We start from the raw sequence: 20,460 nt of genomic DNA, 5'->3' as shown, positions 1-20,460 counted from the left end.
GCAACATTCATGACATAACTTGACTTGAATGGTAAAGCCAAGTGGAGCACCCCCCCCCCCCCCCCCCCCCCGTAGGGCATCAATTTCTCCATGGCTGCATTTTGTACTAATACGGGTGCACTATTTACTTAATTTTTAGATCAAAGAGAATGTATTTCATTGCTCTAAAACTAAATTAATAAATATAGAGAGTGTCATTAGAAGCATGGTACACTGGGCAGCTGCTTGCTTGGCCTAAATGTAAGGCCAGCCTTGCCTATATGTGGAACTTGGTACTACAGGTTGTTTGGCCTCCCACCAAGTACTGTTTGCAACACCTACTCCCACATACAGGCAGACCTTCCACTATGCTGAGAAACCCACTGCTCAGCATACAGGAAATGCAAAGGCAGCTTTATCATAACTAATAAATATAGTTCCAATGAAGAAACTACAGTAAAACAAACCAGTTATTTTGGAATGAGAAAGCCCACTTTAAATGAAGACGGTATGATTATTGCAGAAAAGAAAGGATACAAAAAATGCCTTTGTATATTATTTTTAATGGTAACAATGCCCTATGCAGCTCCTCTTTTAACATACAGATATCAGTCCATTAGAACATCACACCGCTTTGCTGACTTGCTTTCAGACATGTTCATAGGTTCATGGGTGAATAGATTGCTACTAGGCTAACAACCACTATGGCCCTTACAAGCCTAGGCATGCATCCCAAACCATTTGGGTCCCGAATATCATGGGTGTCTATTGGGGGGGGACACATTAGTGGGGATTTGTAGGGGGTTGGTAGGATAATATTTTTCTTATTGATGGCCATAGGGGGCTATACTGGGGGTAAATTTTAGATTTACCATCCAACTGTCAAGTTTTATTTGAATATGATCAGGGATGAACTTTGCTTTACATGAATGGAAAGCCTATTCCATAGTGCAGGGATCCTTTGGAATACATATCTGTCACTCCAGAATGTTCTGTTTATGTCACAAGTGAAGCTCAGATCCCTGGATCTAGTGTTTCTGGTCTGCTTGTTTTATTTATGTGCAACAGATCCAGCAGTGCTGGGTCTGAGGAAGCTCTGTAAGCCAGGCAAAGATCCCCGCTCAGAAGCCTGTAGGAGACTGAACACAGGGACAAAGCCTTTAGGCAATCAGTGTAGAACAGGGTATTCATGTCCTAAATTCTCCTGGTGAAAAACCTTTGTGGATGTTCCAACTGTTGCAAGCATCTGGTTAGATATATGCCAAAGGGGGCACTGTATTCAATGCTAGGCTGATAAGAGCCAAGTAGACTGGTACTATAACTTCCTCAGACCTTGATTCCATACCATTACCTACAAGCTGGGTGATAGTATGTGGTTACCTCTTAGGGATTTTTATCAATGGAGTAATTAACTTGAGTTGATACTTTCCCAGAGATTATTATAATGTATTTTTTGACCTCAAGCTTTAGGCCATGGCTTTGGCATCAGTCATTTGTATGTGTTAAACCCTCTTGCAAGATGTTGTTTTGGGGGAATCTATAATAGCTTCCAGTTTACAGTAATCTGCAAACGTGGTGAGTCTGAGGCCTTGAACATTATCCTTGATTTCAGAGAATTAGATGCCAAACAGAAGCAGGCCCAGCACACAGCACTGGCGTACTCCAGTGGTGAGTGGTCTCTTGGTGCAGGTGGTCTCATTTACCCTGACTTCTTGAGTCCTGTCTGTTAGCCAGCAGTCAAGTGAGTTATGTAGGGATTTATGCATAGCTCACAGAGCTTATCAACAATACCCAAGTAGGGTATTTTATCGAATACCTTGCCTTGGTCAAGATATGCAGTATGCACTGTTTTACCCTCATCTATTGCTTTGGTGACCCTCTCAAAGAAGTCTTCTAAGTTAAGTAGGCATGACCTACCCTTAACAACACCAAATTGGGATGAGTTCAGTGTCTGTAGGTTGCCAATGTTCTTGTTTATTGTTTCCATAAAAATTCATTCCATGGCTTTGCATATTAGGCTTGCTAGACTGATGGGGTTGTAGTTCTCTGGATCAGCTGATGGTCCACCCTTGTGGAGGGGAATGACTGTTGTGGTCCTTCATTCATTTAGAATGTAACCTGTTTCAAGGGTGTAAGCTGAAGAGTGCCACAAATGGTCCTGATAGGTTGTGTTATAGACTATTCAGGAAGCAACTGTGAATGTTGTTGGGACCATGGAGGCAGGGTTCTTGGCTTAGCGAGTGCTTCCAGCACCTGGTCCCTGCTAATAGCTGGGGGCTGTATGTTGGAGGGGATTTTACCTGGTGGAGCTGGGAGGAGTGGGGGCTGAAGATTGAGTGAATTTATCAGCCAGTAGATTTGCTACATCACTATGATCAGTGAAGGTGGTACTGTTCACCAACAGTTAAGTACACAAGGTTCTGGACATAACTGAAGAAGGCCTTTGACTGTCTTTAGCCTGCGAGCTTAACCTGACTTCATAGTTGGCCTTGTTGGACTTTATTAGAACTCTTAGTCTCTTGTTTAGTTGTATAACGTTGTATATGCAATGTTTTCCCATTATGGTGAATACCACATTCAGTATGTTTGATCCTCTGGTTGGAGGATGCACTATCTATTCCAAGGTGTTTGTGTTAATAAAGTCCAGGAAGCAATGTGCCTGTGAGTATGAGGCAGTATAAGTTTCCCAGTCTATACAGTGGTAGTTAAAGTCACCCATGAACAGGATATTTGGCTGAATGGTGAGCAACTCTAGTTTGTTTAGGTAAGAGTTGTGAAACTCTAGGAGCACAGATGGTGGCCTGTAATTAGCCAAGATATGGTGGCCAACCTTATCTATGCTGACTTGCATGTGGATGAGCTCCATAGTGTCATCTTGTTTAACTAACCTAAAGGTATGTTTGCTACTAATGTAGATCAAGACACTTCCACCTCTGGCCCCAGTCTGTGCTGTTGCTGGTCTAAATGTGTGCAAGGCACTGTAGCTTTGCTCTGCCAGAGTACTTGCTATGGCTTTAAATTAAGTCTCAGTCATGGCACATACATCTACATTCTCCAGAGTGAGGAGGCCTTGAAGGGATTTTTTTTTGTTTAGGCTCCTAGCATTCAGCAGTAACACTTTAAGGTTGCTTGGAGAATTTTTCACTATGCTGGTAGTTTTTTTTTCTGTTTAGCATTGCATAAAACAAGGCTATAATGAGGTGGCTAAAGTTTTGGTCAATATCCGAAAGCCTAGGGTGGACAGCTGCAGCCCATCATTGGCAAAGCAACATGGTCTATTGACTATGTCCCCCCATGCTGACTGATATTGGATCTCCCAAGAGTGACATCAGAAGCTATTAAAATCAATCATTCTACACTCAAACTGCGGCATCAATGCTTGTTGCTCAATGCAAGGCTCGTACCTATCTGTGACAGATATTCTAAGAGATCCATTATGTTTTTTTCATACAGTGTTTTTTTCATACAGTCCAGTGAGGTACATCTCATGTTATTTACATCCATATGGACTATGACAAAATCATATTGGTACATGGAGTGCAGAGACGTGCATGTCATACTGCAGATCCTGGCTCCCGATAGTCAACTAACCATTATCTTCTCCTCATCTAACCTGGTGAGTGGGGCATCTGTGTGTCACACAATGGAGTCTGCAGTGATAAGAGAATTAGGTAAAGTATATGCTTGCCTTATGGAGCTCACTCTTGAGGAACCATTGGGCGTAGGTGAATGTCAGGTATTTGGTGCTGCATTTGATTTGCATTTTAGTGATTGCTAAGGAGCTGTGTTGCTGTTACATGGATTTGGAGGTCTTAGAGATTTGGAAAAGTCTCTTTTAAGTGCCTCAGCATAAGATAATCTGTGTGTGATGAGGCGAGTGTGTGAGAGACATGTACTCCGGGTATTCCTGACAATCTCATTTGTATGCAAGATGTTTGCCTCCATGGAAGTCGTGTATTTACATCTATAGAATACCTTCTTATTTTCTTTAATAATTAACGGGTTGTCTGAGTACATGAGACAATTACTACACTGCCTTAGGATGCCAATATCTAACAAGCCAGCCACAGAGACATTTGGAAATTGCATATCCATGTTGTCAAGGCTTGTAATAGGGTACACTATTTAGAATTAAGGATTTGGTTTTAACAGGGGTCTACTGGGGTAGTTTCTGTTATTAGGGGCAATATATTATATAGCACTGGGATATGATAGTGCTATTCGATGTGCAAACTACTGTCTGGGGTTAAGTCAAGATGTTATATACTGCTGGTATATGGTAGTGCTACTCCATGTGCAAGCTAGCTGTTCTAAGCTTAATCCCGCACAATGCCACACCGTTTAACAGGTTTTGGATCTAATCCTAATTTTATAGGGGAAATTTTACTGTCCAGGCATTTGCTACTATACAGGGCAGTGCTAACCACTGCTGCTTGGTGGGCAGCTCCATAAAAACCTGCCTGATTTTTAACAGAGAAAAAAGCTTGAAAGCTAACTCCTATGCCCTCTAGCCAATAAACAACCACATTTTGAGCTTTCTGGTGTGGTTCTCAACTCAGAGAGTCAAGGTAAGCACCTTCTGCCACAAGATGGATGATTCAGAAATTTCTTAATGTAAGAGCACAGCCAAAGCAGGTCAGAAGTGCAGATTAATTAGCAAACTACCACCAAAAAGTCATCCTTCTGCAAGGTGCTTTGGAGGCAAACATAACCAGAAAAGCCAACAAACACAGAAATGGCTATTTCTGCCAAAAAATGAAATACATGTTTTAAAAATGCTAAAAGACAGGTAATGATCACTTTATAAAGCAAGTACAGTAAATGAAGAAAATATTCTTGTCTGAGCTTGGATGGTTCTGAATGCAGATGCAACACTTGAAAAGCATTGCAGAGTTCTCAGTAAGTGACACAGAGCCTCTCCACCTTGCATGCCTTATAGCAGAGAAAAATAATGTGAAAACTGACTCCTATGCCCTCTAGCCAATAAAAAATATATACTTTGAGCTCACTAGAGTGATATCCAACTCAGAAAGCCAGGTAAGCACCTTCTGCCACAGGATGGATGATGCAAATTTGCTGAATCACTTCATACAATGCTCTAACATTTTCACAATGGATTTCTATTTAGTGTCTACATTTTCTGTAGGTAACTTCCCTGTGTAAACCTACAAATAATAATGCTGCATTCACCTAGATGAAAATTTATCAATATACACTTTAACAAGTAAACAAATAAGACATTTAAATTACAGTTTATCAAAAAATTGTGTCACAGAATAAGTTAAGATAGTGTGATAGACCCAAATAAATTTGCTGATGCATACTTCACTTACCCTGCTCCTGTGAGCTCAACATTTGGTGGCATTTTACTAGTGTCACACGGTGTCTTGCGATCCTCACACTTGTCTTCATCCGCACCATCTTCATCACAGTCCTGGTCTCCATTGCATACCATAGACTTACTGATACACTGACCTACAACAAACCATTCCATTAGCATTCAGCACTTAGAAACAGTGACATACACAAATGCAGCGTTTCTTTTGATTTCCAGCAGACTCGCATGTGCAATCATACATGTATGCTGAGTTGTAACCTTGATATTAATATGAAGTAAGCATAACAGGAAAAACTTTTAAAGTTCTTCTTAAAATGGAAGGTGATTTATTCTGTAACATCCTAAATCAGAAGGCAGAAGATGAAGTAAATTTGACATCACTTAGTTTTATCATAAGTTGGGTTCTAATGCCTGAGCAAACTTTACAGTCATACGTTGTACAAATGAAAATTGTAGAATATAACATATATATGGGTCTACTTCAGATGAATGAAGTTTTAAAACTTCGAATTTCATATGGCTGCAACCATATGATTGAAGTTTCAAAACTTCAAACACATAAAAGAAAAACAAAACAAAAAAAATTTCCTGGACATTTTTGCAGGGGGGGGGGTGAAAGCCCCCCTGCACCCCAACACCCCCTGCTATTTAAATATACCAACTCCGAGGTCACACTACAGTGAAGAAAGGGGAAAAATTCCCATTCCGTGCTGTATTGAGATTTCCGTTCAGAACGTCCAAAGTTTTAAAACTTCGATCATATGGTCTCGGCCATATGAAATTCAAAATTTTTAAAACACACACACACCCATATATATATATATATATATATATATATATATATATATATAAACTCTACTGTTGCACCAACTCAAAGAAGGGAGAATTTTTTCCAAAACAAGGGAGTCAGTGTCAATTAGAAGCTGTACCGGCAATTATTTTCTATGGAGAACAATGATCAACATTATGGTTTTCTCTGTTTTTATATCTACAGGGAATTGATGCTCAAGGAAATGTCAGTGCTACTATTAAATTATTTTGTGAACAGATGTGTCCCCACATTGACACATGCACATAATGTCATGAGTAGTAACCCACAGCCACTTGTATGTCTGAATCTGAAATTCATAGGTCAAAATGATAGGCACTACATGTAAATCAATGTACTAAGCATTTTTGCTTTACACATAGCACCAGGCACATTGCAAGTGGCTCTGTAACAAACACTTTTGATAGCTCTTATTTCTAAGCATTTGTCATATTCTGCTAGGGGATACAAGTAGCTGCTGGTTCTATTTGAAGTGATGATCGCCTGTAGAGGACCTGTGGGAATGTGACTTCCAACCACTAAACAACAGTGGACTTTGTGAAAAAAGACTGGTGTCTCATTAAGACACTTGATGACTCCTGTACATGTGGTTGAGGTGAAATTCCTTAAGTGTCAGTAGCCCAAAGGAAACAAAAAAGCCAAAGGACAATATGTTGATCATGTTTTTCCATAGAAAATCATTCCCATTGCAAACTCTAAGTATGCAATTGGAATGACTTGCTCCTTTTGGAGGATTTCTCCATTCTTCAAGTTGGTGAGACAGTGAAGTTGGTATAAATAAGTCCATGGGATGTGGGTGGTTTGTTCCCCTACAAAAAACAGTTAAATGCTAGTTTTTTCAACCTTCTTTGTTTCAGGCATTGATTTTCAGCATTTCAGCTGCTCGGTATATGGAGACTGATGTTTAATAGTAGAACCACACTTGACAGATGCCAAAGTGACATTCTCTGAAGAAATGTCTTTTTTGAAAATTATTCATTTATAAATCTATATCGGCAGTTTTGTAGGTCATGGTTCTTTTTACAAACAAGCACGCAAATAACATATAATACAAGGATAATAACAAACATGTGACTAGGCAGACAGCAGTCTTCTGAAACATTACCTGCACAGGCACAATACATCCTCACCAATAACATAATTTAAAACATCACCATAAGCCTGCAGAGCTCAATACACAGCATTTCACTTTGCACAAAGACACTGAGATATACCACTATAAAAACTACATACTGTCCACCTAGTATGGATTACAGGGTTTCTTAATAAATAATGTAGATTGGTACAACTGTAAAATCCTTTGTAAATATATATATATATATATATATATACATATACATATATATATATACGTATATATATATATATATATATATATGTATATATATATATATATATATATATATATATATATGTATATGTATATATATATATATATATATATATATATATATATATATATATATATATATATATATATATATATATATATATATATATATATATATATATATATATATATATATATATATATATATATATATATATATATATATATATATATATATATATATATATATATATATATATATATATATATATATATATATATACACGTATATATATATATATATATATATATATATATATATATATATATATATATATATATATATATATACATATATATATATATACATGTATATATGCAATAACCCAGCCACTGGGGATGCACAAGCCAGTGCATTTCTTTGTGCTGGTCCCAAGCCCGGATAAATGGGGAGTGTTGCATCAGGAAGATCATCTGGCATAAAACTTCGCCAAATAATTTCATGCGGACACCAATAAATCGGATCGGTCGAGGCCCGGGTTAACAACGACCACCACCAGTACTGTTAGCCAACAGGGTGCTGGAGGAAATTGGGCTACTGTTGGCCGAAGGAGGAGAAGAGGTGGAAGGCATGGCCGAAGACAGGAAGAGAGGAGAAAGGCTAGGACTGTGGTAGTGAGGGTCGGAACTTTTAATGCTGGCAGTATGACTGGTATAGGGAGAGAGCTAGTTGATATGATGGACAGAAGGAAGGTTGGTATACTGTGTGTGCAAGAGACCAGATGGAAGGGGAGTAAGGCTAGGTGTATTGGAAGTGGGTTCAAATTGTTTTATCAAGGTGTGGATGGGAGGAGAAATAGCATAGGAGTTATCCTGAAGGAACAGTATGCTAAGAGTGCTTTGGAGGTGAAAAGAGTGTCAGACAGGGTGATGTTTATGAAGCTGGAAATTGATGTTGTAATGATGAATGTTGTTAGTGCATATGCTCCACAAGTTGGGTGTGCGATGGATGAGAAAGAAAAATTTTGGAGTGAGTTGGATGAAGTGGTGATGACTGTACCCAAGGGTGAGTGAGTGGTGATTGGAGCAGATTTCAATAGGCATGTTGGTGAAGGGAACAGAGGGGATGAGGAAGTGATGGGTAGGCATGGTGTTGAAGGAATACAGAAGGTCAGGTGGTAGTGGATTTTGCAAAAAGGAAGGACATGGCTGTGGTGAATACGTACTTTAACAAGAGGGAGGAGCATAGGGTGACATACAAGAGTGGAGGAAGATGCACACAGGTGGATTACATCTTGTGTAGGAGGGCCAGTTTGAAGGAGATTGGAGACTGTAAAGTGGTGACCGGGGAAAGTGTAGTTAGGCAGCATAGGATAGTGGTTTGTAGGATGACGTTGGTGATCAAGAAGAGGAGGAGGAGTGTGTGGGCAGCACCAAGGATCAAATGGTGGAAATTGAAAAAGGGTAATTGGGAGGTGGAGTTCAGGGATGAGTTATGACAGACACTGGGTGGCAGTGAAGAGTTACCAAATAGCTGGGTAACTACAGCAGAGCTAGTAAGGGAGACGGCTAGAAAGGTGCTTGGTATGACATCTGGACAGAGGAAGGGCGACAAGGAGTCATGGTGGTGGAATGAGGAAGTACAGGAGAGTATACAGAGAAAGAGGTTGGCAAAGAAGAAGTGGGATTGTCAGAGAGATGAAGAAAGTAGACAGGAGTATAAGGAGATGAGGTGCATGGCAAAGAGAGAGGTGGTGAAGGCTAAAGATAAGGCATATGAAGAGTTGTATGAAAGGTTGGACACTAAGGAGGAAGAAAAGAACCTGTACCGATTGGCTAGACAGAAGGACCGAGCTAGGAAAGATGTGCAGCATGTAAAGGTGATAAAAGATAATGAGGGAAACATACTCATAAGCGAGGAGAGTGTTTTGGGGAGATGGAAGGAGTACTTTGAGGGGTTGATGAATGAAGAGAAGGAGATGGACAGAAGGTTGGATGATGTGGGGATAGTGAATCATGAAGTACAATAGATTAGCAAGGAGGAAGTAAGGATAGCTATGAAGAGGATGAAGAATGGAAAGGCTGTTGGCCCAGATGACATACCTGTGGAAGCATGGAGGTGTTTAGGTGAAATGGCAGTGGAGTTTTTAACCAGATTGTTTAATGAAATCTTGGAAAGTGACGGGATGCCTGAGGAATGGAGAAAACGTGTTTTGGTACCAATTTTCAAGAATAAGGGTGATGTGCAGAGCTGTAGTAACTACAGAGGGATTAAATTGATCAGTCACAGCATGAAGTTATGGGAAAGAGTAATGGAAGAGTAATGGAAGCTTGGTTAAGAAGGGACGTGATGATTAGTGATCAGCAATATGGTTTCATGCCGGGAAAGAGCACTACAGATGCGATGTTTGCTCTGAGAGTGTTGATGAAGTACAGAGAAGGTCAGAAGGAGTTGCATTGTGTTTTTGTAAACTTAGAGAAAGCATATGACAGGGTGCCTAGAGAGGAGTTGTGGTATTGTATGAGGAAGTCAGGAGTGTCAGAGAAGTATGTAAGAGTGGTACAGGATATGTACGAGGGTAGTGTGACAGCAGTGAGGTCTGCAGTGGGAGTGACGGATGCGTTTAAGGTGGAGGTGGGATTACATCAAGGATCAGTTGTGAGCCCTTTCTTATTTGCAATGGTCATGGACAGGTTGACAGATGAGATCAGACAGGAGTCCCCGTGGACTATGATGTTTGCAGATGACATTGTGATCTGTAGTGAGAGTAGGGAACAGGTGGAGGAGACCCTGGAGAGATGGAGATATGCTCTAGAGAGAAGAGGAATGAAGGTCAGCAGGACTAAGACAGAATATATGTGTGCGAATGAGAGGGAGGATAGAGGAATGGTGAGGATGCAAGGAGTAGAGGTGGCAAAGGCAGATGTGTTTAAATACTTGGGATCAAGAGTTCAGAGTAATAGTGAGTGTGGAAGAGAGGTGAAGAAGAGAGTACAGGCAGGATGGAGTGGGTGGGAAACAGTGTCAGGAGTGATTTGTGACAGACGAGTACCAGTAAGAATGAAAGGGAATGTTTACAAGAGGGTAGTGAGACCAGCTATGTTATATGGGTTGGAGACAGTGGCATTGACAAAAAGGCAGGAGTTTGAGCTGGACATGGCAGAGTTAAAGATGTTAAGATTTGCGCTGGGTGTGACGAGGGTGGACAGGATTAGGAATAAGTATATTAGAGGGTCAGCCCAGGTTGGAAGGTTTGGAGACAAAGCCAGAGAGGCAAGTTTACATTGTTTTGGACATGTGCAGAGGAGGGATGCTGAGTATATTGGGAAAAAGATGCTAAGGATGAAGCTACCAGGTAACAGGAAAAGAAGAAGGCCTAAGATAACGTTTATGGATGTGGTGAGAGAGGACATGCAAGTGGTTGGTATGCTGAGTATATTGGGAAAAAGATTCTAAGGATGAAGCTACCAGGTAACAGGAAAAGAAGAAGGCCTAAGATAAGATTTAGGGACATGCAGGTGGTTGGTGTGACAGAGCAAGATGCAGAGTACAGGAAGAAATGGAAACAGATGATCCGCTGTGGCGACACCTAAAGGGAACAGCCGAAAGATGATGATATGCAATAACTTATGTTTTAGAAAGCAATCTTCAACACTTCAAATACAACCAGCAGCTATTTATATCCCCTAGCAAAATATGACAACATGTTTAGACTGTCTTGTGTTTTAGTTGACTGGCAGAGCTATCAAAAGTTTTTGTTAGTCACATACCATTTTTGACAAAGTGCCGCGTGCCATGTGCAAAGCAAAAATGTCTAATGCATTGAGTTACATGTAGTGTCGATCATTCTGACCTATGCATTCCAGATTCAAACACACAGGACTGTGTGGCAATGTGTTAATATTCATGCCATTATGTGCACGTGTCAATGTAGGGACACATCTGTAAAATTCACAAATCAGATTAATAGTAGCACTGACATTTTCTCTGGATGACATTGTTATCAATACCTTCATATACTAAAGATTTGTTGATCAGCATACAACAAACTGGAGATGAAATCATTCCATGTCTGCAAAATCATTTTCTGGGCTACTGGCTCCAGAATCTGTATGACAGGAAGAAAAAGAATCTGAACAGAAATGTCAGCAATACAGGCATGGTGAATATCTTGTGGTGGCTTAAATTCCTAAGGGTGAATTAGTATTGTGTAAATAAGCAAGAGTTGGTTAGCAAAGGGACTAGTCAGCAGTTTAAACAGACTGCCTTTTACACAAACCTCTCAAATATCCAGATTATTGCAGAATATCCAGATTTTTGCCTCATATGTTCAGTCTATTTCTCGTAAAATTTATGTTTTTTGGTGCAAATCATTGGGTTATGAAGTCACTAAATAATGCCATGCATTTGAGTTTTAGACTTCATATAATTTGGAAAATACATGCTAACACAAAACCTGTTATTCTAGCAAATTTCTAATCTATCCTTGATTTTGGGTTTTTGTCCCGCCATAACTTTTGTCTTAATCCAGATTTCTCATGCTTAAAAGATGAGATGTATGGCTTTATACACAAAAGGTGATACAATTATCTCTGTAAAGTGGTTAATTAAAATATGTACAAAAATAATGCACATACAAAGGATATATATAATCACAATTCAAAGTGATTTTTCCAGTTGCAAGGGGCTACTGACAACTGTATACAGATGCATTTTACCTACATTGAACAAATGGGAACACTACAGGCACTCAAGTCCCAAGCACTCAAAAACCACTGTCTCGAGTGCCTTGTAGTTTGCATTGTCTGCTACTCATGCTCAAACTCAAATATGACTTTGGGCAAGCAGCAGTGGGGAGGGAGCTGTACAGGGTGTTTAGGTTTAAAAAGCATGAGTGGGATTTTAGGGATTGGGAGAAGGTTTTTAAGTTTATGGAGTGAGAAGGGAGTTTTAAGTTAAGAGAAAGAAGTTTAAGGTTTATGGAATGGGAAGGGAGTTTTAGACTTAGGGAATGGAAGGGGAGTATTAGGATTAGGTAGCAATCAGGGAATGCAGGTTTTGGGAAGCAGGATGGAGTTTTAGGTTTAAGAGCAATCTGGAACTTTTGGGGTAGAGAGGGGGGTAGGGGTCTTTGGTAAGGGAGCGAGGATATAGTATGAGAAAACTGGGTTGAAGTTTTAGCATTAGAGCTTAGATTCTGTTAAGGGTCCACATAGTTTCAAATGCTTGGGTATTAGGACAATTATATAGATATAGGAAATCAGACTACTGAGAGTTTGAGAACTTACTTTTTCAGCAACTGACAGTGAACAATTGTGTCAGGAGTTACTTGCACATGGGCACCTGTAGCAAACCCTGAACAAATTATAGAAAAGCAATACGATCTGGTTACTAAATAACAAGGAAGCTAATCACTGATTTAATAAGGAAACAATTTCTATAATGTGATCCGGGACCTAATAACCACTTGCATATGGTGACTAGCGACTTTACTGCATTATAAGGGGCTAATGAATGCACATGATGCAAATGTTACAGCACAAAACTGATGCAACACAACAGTCTTTATTGGAAATGAGTTTTGATGCAACTGTGTATGTGTACACTGAAACAGCAGAACGTCACAATGGAAAAGTTCAGTACTGCTTTAAAAAACAGCAGTAAAGCTTGTGTGTTGTGAAATTTAAATGCAGCTGAGAAACATCATCTTAAAAACTTTAAAAGAGACTTTGCACAACCACTTAATCCCCAAAACATTAAACAGAATGTTTCAGATTTGATAAGAGAAAACAAAATAACAATGAAAGTGTATTTGAAGATTCTGAATAAATGTCACAATTATGCAAAACAGTGACAGATTATGTTTAGAATGGTGAAATCCTTCTGTTGTGTAAGTATTATGAAAATACCAAAAAAAGTCTGCTATCAAAAAAGGATTCAGCATTGGACCAAGCACTAAACATTGCTGTTTCAGTAAAGACAGCTGCAAGTGAAGGTAAAGAAAGCAACAGGACACGAATCATTATAGCAATAACCCACGCCTGGGTGTGGGTAATGCTGGATTTACCCACGGTTGGTGTGGTTTGGTCACGAGGGCGAAGCCCGAGTGGCCAAACAATGACAACCGTGGGTAAATCGAGCATTACCCACACCCAGAAGTGGGTTATTGGTATTATACAATGACATTATTTAAGAAAAAAATACTTAACTTTTCTTAAATAATGGCATTGTATAATGCCTCTTTGCTGCCCTTCCACAGCTGTCTGGTATTCTGCTGCAGTTCTGATGTACTGCGTATGCTTAAACAGTACATCAGGGCTGTGCGTGGAAGCAACAGAGAAAGCAAGATCTCCGTTGCTTTTTACAAAGTGTCTCGCTATGTTAAAGGAGTTTAACATAGCGAGACAGCTTTAAAAAAAGCACCGGAGAAAAGAAGATCTCCGTTACTTTTTTTAAAGCTGTCTTGCTATGTTAAACTCCTTTAACATAGCGAGACAGTGTCTAAAAAGCAACAGAGATCTTGTGTTCTCCGTTGCTGTAAAAAAAGACTTATACTAATGGAAAAAGTCCGGGTGACCGGACCTTTTTCCATTAGTATAAGTTTGATTTACAACATGCACGCCGACCAATCAGCATGCATGTTTTGGAATATTAATGGAGGGTTGTTGTATAATGTATATTTAATAAGGAAACTGCTAAAGACACGTTTTTCACTAAAGTAATATGTTATATAACATCACTGATTATTTGAAAAAACAAAATGTGGAAATTCTATAAGAATGGGCATATTAAACGAATGCACTGTGAAAGAGCAAGAAGACGAGTGAATATACAGTGCAGAAAAATAACTGCATGACAACTGAACTGAATCAGTGACATAACAACTGAAACTGACCAAAAAAATGATGAGGTTTGCTCCTAGAAGTGGCAGCATTAAAACTTAGAATGGAACTGGATGCAGGGACATTGCAATATGCAATTTATGTTCTTGATTATAAGAAAATGTTTTCATAGATACTATTAAAAATAAAATTCAGAAGCATTTCTTAGGACCCTAACAGCAGAAGAACATAGTGCCCGAAGGTACAATGAATGCACCAGCAATACATAGTGATAAAACACTAATGTAACATTTGTTTGAGGGTAAGGCACAGATTTTAGACTTGCAGTGAAGCAAGAGAGAAGGCTCAGTATTTTGTGCACAGAATGTAAATGAAAAACGGAATTGAACTGCTATTCTGACATCAGGAATTGGGGTAAAAGTGTCACAACTTAAAGAAATGCTGCAACAGTATGAGAAATGCAAAACAAACCTTTAACAAAGAAATGGCAATAATGAAAATAATGAAAGTAATAAAACAGGAATTAATTACATAAAAATGACATCCAAACTTTTACACAGCTCATACATACAGCATGCACTCAGGGTGAAGTGACAGGGAAAGTTCTAGAATACTTTTACATAGCTCATACATACCGCATGCACTCAGGGTGAAGTGACAGGGACAGTTCTAGAATACTTTTACATAGCTCATACATACCGCATGCACTCAGGGTAAAGTGACAGGGAAAGTTCTAGAATACTTTTACATAGCTCATACATACCACATGCACTCAGGGTGAAGTGACAGGGAAAGTTCTAGAATACTTTTACATAGCTCATACATACCGCATGCACTCAGGGTGAAGTGACAGGGAAAGTTCTAGAATACTTTTACATAGCTCATACATACCGCATGCACTCAGGGTGAAGTGACAATGAAAGTTCTAGAATACTTTTAAATAGCTCATACATACCACATGCACTCAGGGTGAAGTGACAGGGAAAGTTCTAGAATACTTTTACATAGCTCATACATACCGCATGCACTCAGGGTGAAGTGACAGGGAAAGTTCTAGAATACTTTTACATAGCTCATACATACCACATGCACTCAGGGTGAAGTGACAGGGAAAGTTCTAGAATACTGCCCACGGTACTTTGCATAGCATTTGTCCTGAAGAAAGGACAAGAAAGAGGTATTTAAGACTTCACTTGCTATTCGTTCAGTACAGTACTGCCTACTACATAGTATCTGTTACTGTAGATAGAGGGTATTTCTGCATCCCATAGAACAATCATACCTGCACATGGTGGCAGAAGAGCCTTTCACACAGTTTTTGAACAATACGATACACGGATGTTTATTTTAGGGTAACTGTTTCATCAGTGGAATGAAGTCACCACCACGCATTTAATAAAAGGTAATAGTCCATGTACTTAAAGGCAGTCCCAAAAATCTAGCATTAACTTGACAGGGACAATGAAGTATACATAAACAATTTAAGGACTTCCAGTACAGGTTAAAGATGAGATAACGAAGTTTCACAATGTAGGCATGTGGCAGACAATGTCTGACTTAGTAACTCATATGATAAAGCACATGCCACGATGAAGAAGTCACCTGATTCTAAGAATATATATATATATATATATATATATATATATATATATATATATCTAGACACACACACACACACACACACACACACACACACACACACACACACACACACACACACACACACACACATACATATAAACATGCAGAGAGAGACAGATAGAGCAGTGTTCTTTACATCAGTTGTTGACTGGGGTACAACACTGATCCAAAGGGGCCTCCTTCAGGCTCAGCCTGGGGTAACAGTAATGGGAAACAAGCATTCAACATTTAAAACTTGTAAAACATAAACAAGTCTGAAGCCACTCAGCAATTACAAAATGTATAAGATACACAAACAATTACCCCATAAAATATAAGCATGCTGTACATGAAGCATAACATATACCAAAAATACTTAAAAAGTACCAAAATGTAGTCGACAAATATCAGCAAAGCAGAAAATGAATATTTACAGCTTAAATGTATTAAAATAGAAGTATAAGGAACTTTAGGTTTTTAAGCAGAGGTCGAGTGGACAAAAATAGATACCTTAGTAAGGAATTATAGGGGGAGGGTAGAAGTGTATAAGTAGAAGGGGAGATACAGAAAAGCAGAGGGTGCATGCTGAAGAGGTATGTTCTTTGTTATTTTGATATTTGCTAGGAGCACTCCTATGAATGTGTTTACTGTGATGGTTTTTACTGATGGTGTATTTTCCTTTCCCATCTTTTGCAGCTTTTAAGTGAAACCAAAAATTTAAATTCAGCTTTAACCTGGTGTTATCAAGTGCTGCAACTACAGCTATAACTGAAACAGGCAAGTCAATATGAAAAGATTTAACCAACTTCTTAGTAGTTTAACACGCTGAAATGGTGTTATTTCCCTGCTAATGCTCACCCTGGAGGGCATTACTTCACTTAAAGAATGGGATAGCCTTTAACTTGTTTTGTATTTGAGTTTTTATTGCTATATAATTTTTATACTTTTGAGGTAAAAAAACGTTCCTTGGCCTAGTATTTCAAACTTGCCGTAGCATATGTAATTGTAGTTGGAGGAGATATTTTACATCTGAAATGGAAAGTTAAGTAAATATTTAAATGTCTACACAAACACACACACACACACACACACACACACACACACACACACACACACACACACACACACACACACACACACACACACACACACACACACACACACACACACACACACACAAGTGCCCAGCCTCTTAACTGCCTCTGATTTTACAGAAAGTCCCCAATTCGCTACATAGTTTTGTTCTGCTCCTTACAGAATGTTTGATTTGCTGGTAAATCAGAAGACTGCAGTCAGTGAATAATGCCAAACACTAAAGTTTCATAATTATAGATCAGCGGTGGTGCAGCGGTAGCGTTGTTGCCTCACAGCAAGAGGTTCTCCCATTCGATTCTTGACTGGAGTGCAGGGAGTGCCTTCTGTGTGGAGTCTGCATGTCTTCCCTGAGGTCAAGTGGCATTCAGAAAGACATGCTTGAATGGGCGTGCCTTTGTTCAAGGTTGGGCATCGAGCTGACAACTTGGCACTGTAAAAATCTACTGCCAATCATTAGTGGACTGGAGTTCCGCTGTGGTGACCCCTAACCGGGAAAAGCCGAAAGACAAACAAACATTAAAGTTTCATAATTCTTCATGTTAAGGCAATGTGTGATTATGTACTGCTTGTTGCAGTCGAAAGAAGCTGCCATGAATGATGTGTGTTTCTCTCTCACTAACTCTTTCTGTCTGACTCTCTCTCTCTCTCTTACACACACACACACACACACACACACACACACACACACACACACACACACACACACACACACACACACACACACACACACACACACCTGTTTTTTCTTAATTTATGTTTTTTTTAAGTTTATGCTTACTAAAAAGTAAAGTGTGTTTAGCGAGAGTGAAAAATGGCACCCGTTCACTTTTTTTGTATCCAAGCTTCATTACAACTTAATAAGCTGCAATAAAGTGCTGGACTTTTTTTTTTAACCTGGGCTTTATCTGTACAGTAATACCCTATTGGAGAACATTCATTTTTTCAATAGGATACCAACGTCCAATTTGCCCATTTTGTAAGAAATGAGTAAAAGGAAATTAAAACTTTTTCAGATCTAGAGAAGATACCTTTGGAAATTAGTTGGGCCAGAAGGATTTCTGTACCACTCTGGAGGCATGATGGCCAAATAGAAAGGAAATATCAAGAGTACCTAGATCCATTATGACAGTGTCTGACTGGAGTGGTTTGCTCCCTTTGTCTTATGAAATGGAAGTGCTTTGTTTACTAAAATGAATTACACTCCCATTCAGTTTGAGACTGTTCCTCTTACACGAGTTGTAAACACAGACTAACTCTTGCTAGAGCATTTGTGAATCAGTGGATGAATGCACAAGAATGCCCTATTTACAGTTCTCCAGAAACACACACAAGTGTAGGCCAAAACTGTTGGCTCGATCTGAGAAATAATTGTCAAATAGAGAAGAACCCAACACAGAGGCATGTGGTTCACCATTAGTAATTGTTTTGCACCGGTTATTCTAACTTCACGGGCTCTGTCAGAAAATCAGTAAGGTCTTCACCATTCAAGACATGAGTCTGTATTAAGATTTATGAGTCTGTCAATATTTCCTGCATGCAGCACAGTGTGAAAGGTCTTGCAAAGTCCAGATATGCTGTACATACTGCATCACATCTATACGCTTTTAGTTACTTTTTGAAGAAGTTATTAAGGTTAAGTAGACAGGACCTGCCTTTGACAAAGCTGAATTGTTATGGTTTAAGAATTATTAGATTTTCAGTGTCTAGATTAGTAGTATCTGAGATCATATGTTTCATAGCTTTACACCTAGTCAGACTAATATGTCTGTAGTTACAATGGCCCATAGTTGGGTCCATGGCACTCACCTGTCTGATTTCACAGAATGTCCCAGAATTAAACTCAGATTCTTGATTTGCTTCTCCTAAAATTTGTGATTTTCTAGCAAATTATTGAGGACTGCAGTCATTAAATCATGAGAAACATTTGAGCTTCAGACTTCATGGAATTCAGAAAATGCACGGTAATTAAAAAACTACTTATCTAGAAACTTTTTAAGTATATATAAGCAAAATTTAAAATGTGACATTTGATTTTGAGCCTTAGTCACTCATTATTTTTTGCTTTGACCCTGACTTTAGCTATGTGAATGGCTGTTTTTCAGGAGTTTGAAATCTAACTAGTGGAGAAGATTAACTTAATGAGATTATGTAGGGGGTTCATATAGGCCATACTATGGAATGACAATTAGGCAATCAGGTGTTTTATCAGAGTCCATGGTTAAAATGTTCTTAGCTCTTGAGAGAGTGGAGCTGATTTGTTCCACAGTAATTACAGTGGGTAGCTGGGACTGTGGAATCTGTGGAATAATTTTAACTGTAGGTGGACTAAAACTTGCACTAAACTTGTCTCAGATATAATCTTAATTTTTGTTTTTGTTGTATTGGACTGGATAGTTCCAAACATTGCTAGGTATTATGACTTGTAGTTATTTTTGGTTTCAGTAGCTATTTAAATTCATACTTGATTTTACGCTTCTAATGGTACCTTTAAGTTATTTGCCAATTTGTTTGTTTGCTTTTAATATCGATAGAAAGAAACCTCTTATAACCATTAAGTGATTTATTTTTTTTCATATATATAATTTATTTACACATGTACTCCAGCATATTTACATTTCCAGACAAACAAAAAATAGCTGATGAAGGCACAAACCCCAAACGATGCTCTGTTGTTTAAGAACGTCTTTATTAAGCGCTTTTCATCCAGATAGTGCTTGAACTTCATCAGATACATTTTAACTCAAAATCCACTCTTTAAAATAGTTATTGGCTGTGTCATGTGATCGTACTGTGCAAATTTGCTTCCCCTTAAGTTAAAGCGATACACATAATAAAAATGCATGCAAGTACTAAATTTCTTCTAAAAAGTTTGACATTATCAAATTTCTTCGTTCCTCCTATATACAATACAGTCTATATTTCATCACATATACTTAACACACGTACTACAAATATAAAGTATAAAATATAAAATTTATCTTTCCAGACTTTTAAGTTTAAGAACACTTACAATCGAACATATCTCATTTATTCCAGGATAATGGCATGCATCCAGCCGGAGTTGCCATAATAATTTAAACTTTTCTAGATTCAATGAGTGTGCCCCCCCCAATGTCATCTGTCACTTGATCAGTACCTTTTAAATTTAAACTGGTGGTTTTCATATTCTATATTGTGTCTAGCTAAGGCGTTCTCCTGTTTCTGCTGATTAATGCTATACACATGTCCGTATATCCTGTCCTTTAGCCTCCTATCATTTTTTTCCGATGTAAAATGCAGGACAGCTTTGGCAGGTGGCTAGGTACACCACCATTCTTGATGTGCAGTTGAATTTCTTTTCTAGGTAGTACTTTCTGTCCCGTATTTTAAATGTTGTGCCTGTCTCCACATATTTGTAATAGTTGCACATGTTACACTTGTACATCC

At 38.7% G+C, this 20,460-nt stretch overlaps 1 protein-coding gene across 1 annotated transcript in view; it reads right to left on the bottom strand.

The window, feature by feature from the left end:
* C7 (complement C7) overlaps positions 1 to 20,460 on the bottom strand; it is a 708,293-nt gene that overhangs the window by 541,844 nt on the left and 145,989 nt on the right. The window contains exon 5 of the mRNA XM_044069786.1: positions 5,313 to 5,454. Coding sequence (XP_043925721.1) covers positions 5,313 to 5,454 — 142 coding nt within the window. The remainder of the gene's footprint in view (positions 1 to 5,312; positions 5,455 to 20,460) is intronic.

Source organism: Protopterus annectens, chromosome 1.part0 (genome assembly GCF_019279795.1).
Source record: "Protopterus annectens isolate FY-2018-M chromosome 1.part0, PAN1.0, whole genome shotgun sequence".
NCBI lineage: Eukaryota > Metazoa > Chordata > Ceratodontiformes > Protopteridae > Protopterus > Protopterus annectens.
The sequence above is the reverse complement of the archived record's forward strand: the minus strand, read 5'-3'. Positions and strand labels throughout refer to the sequence as shown.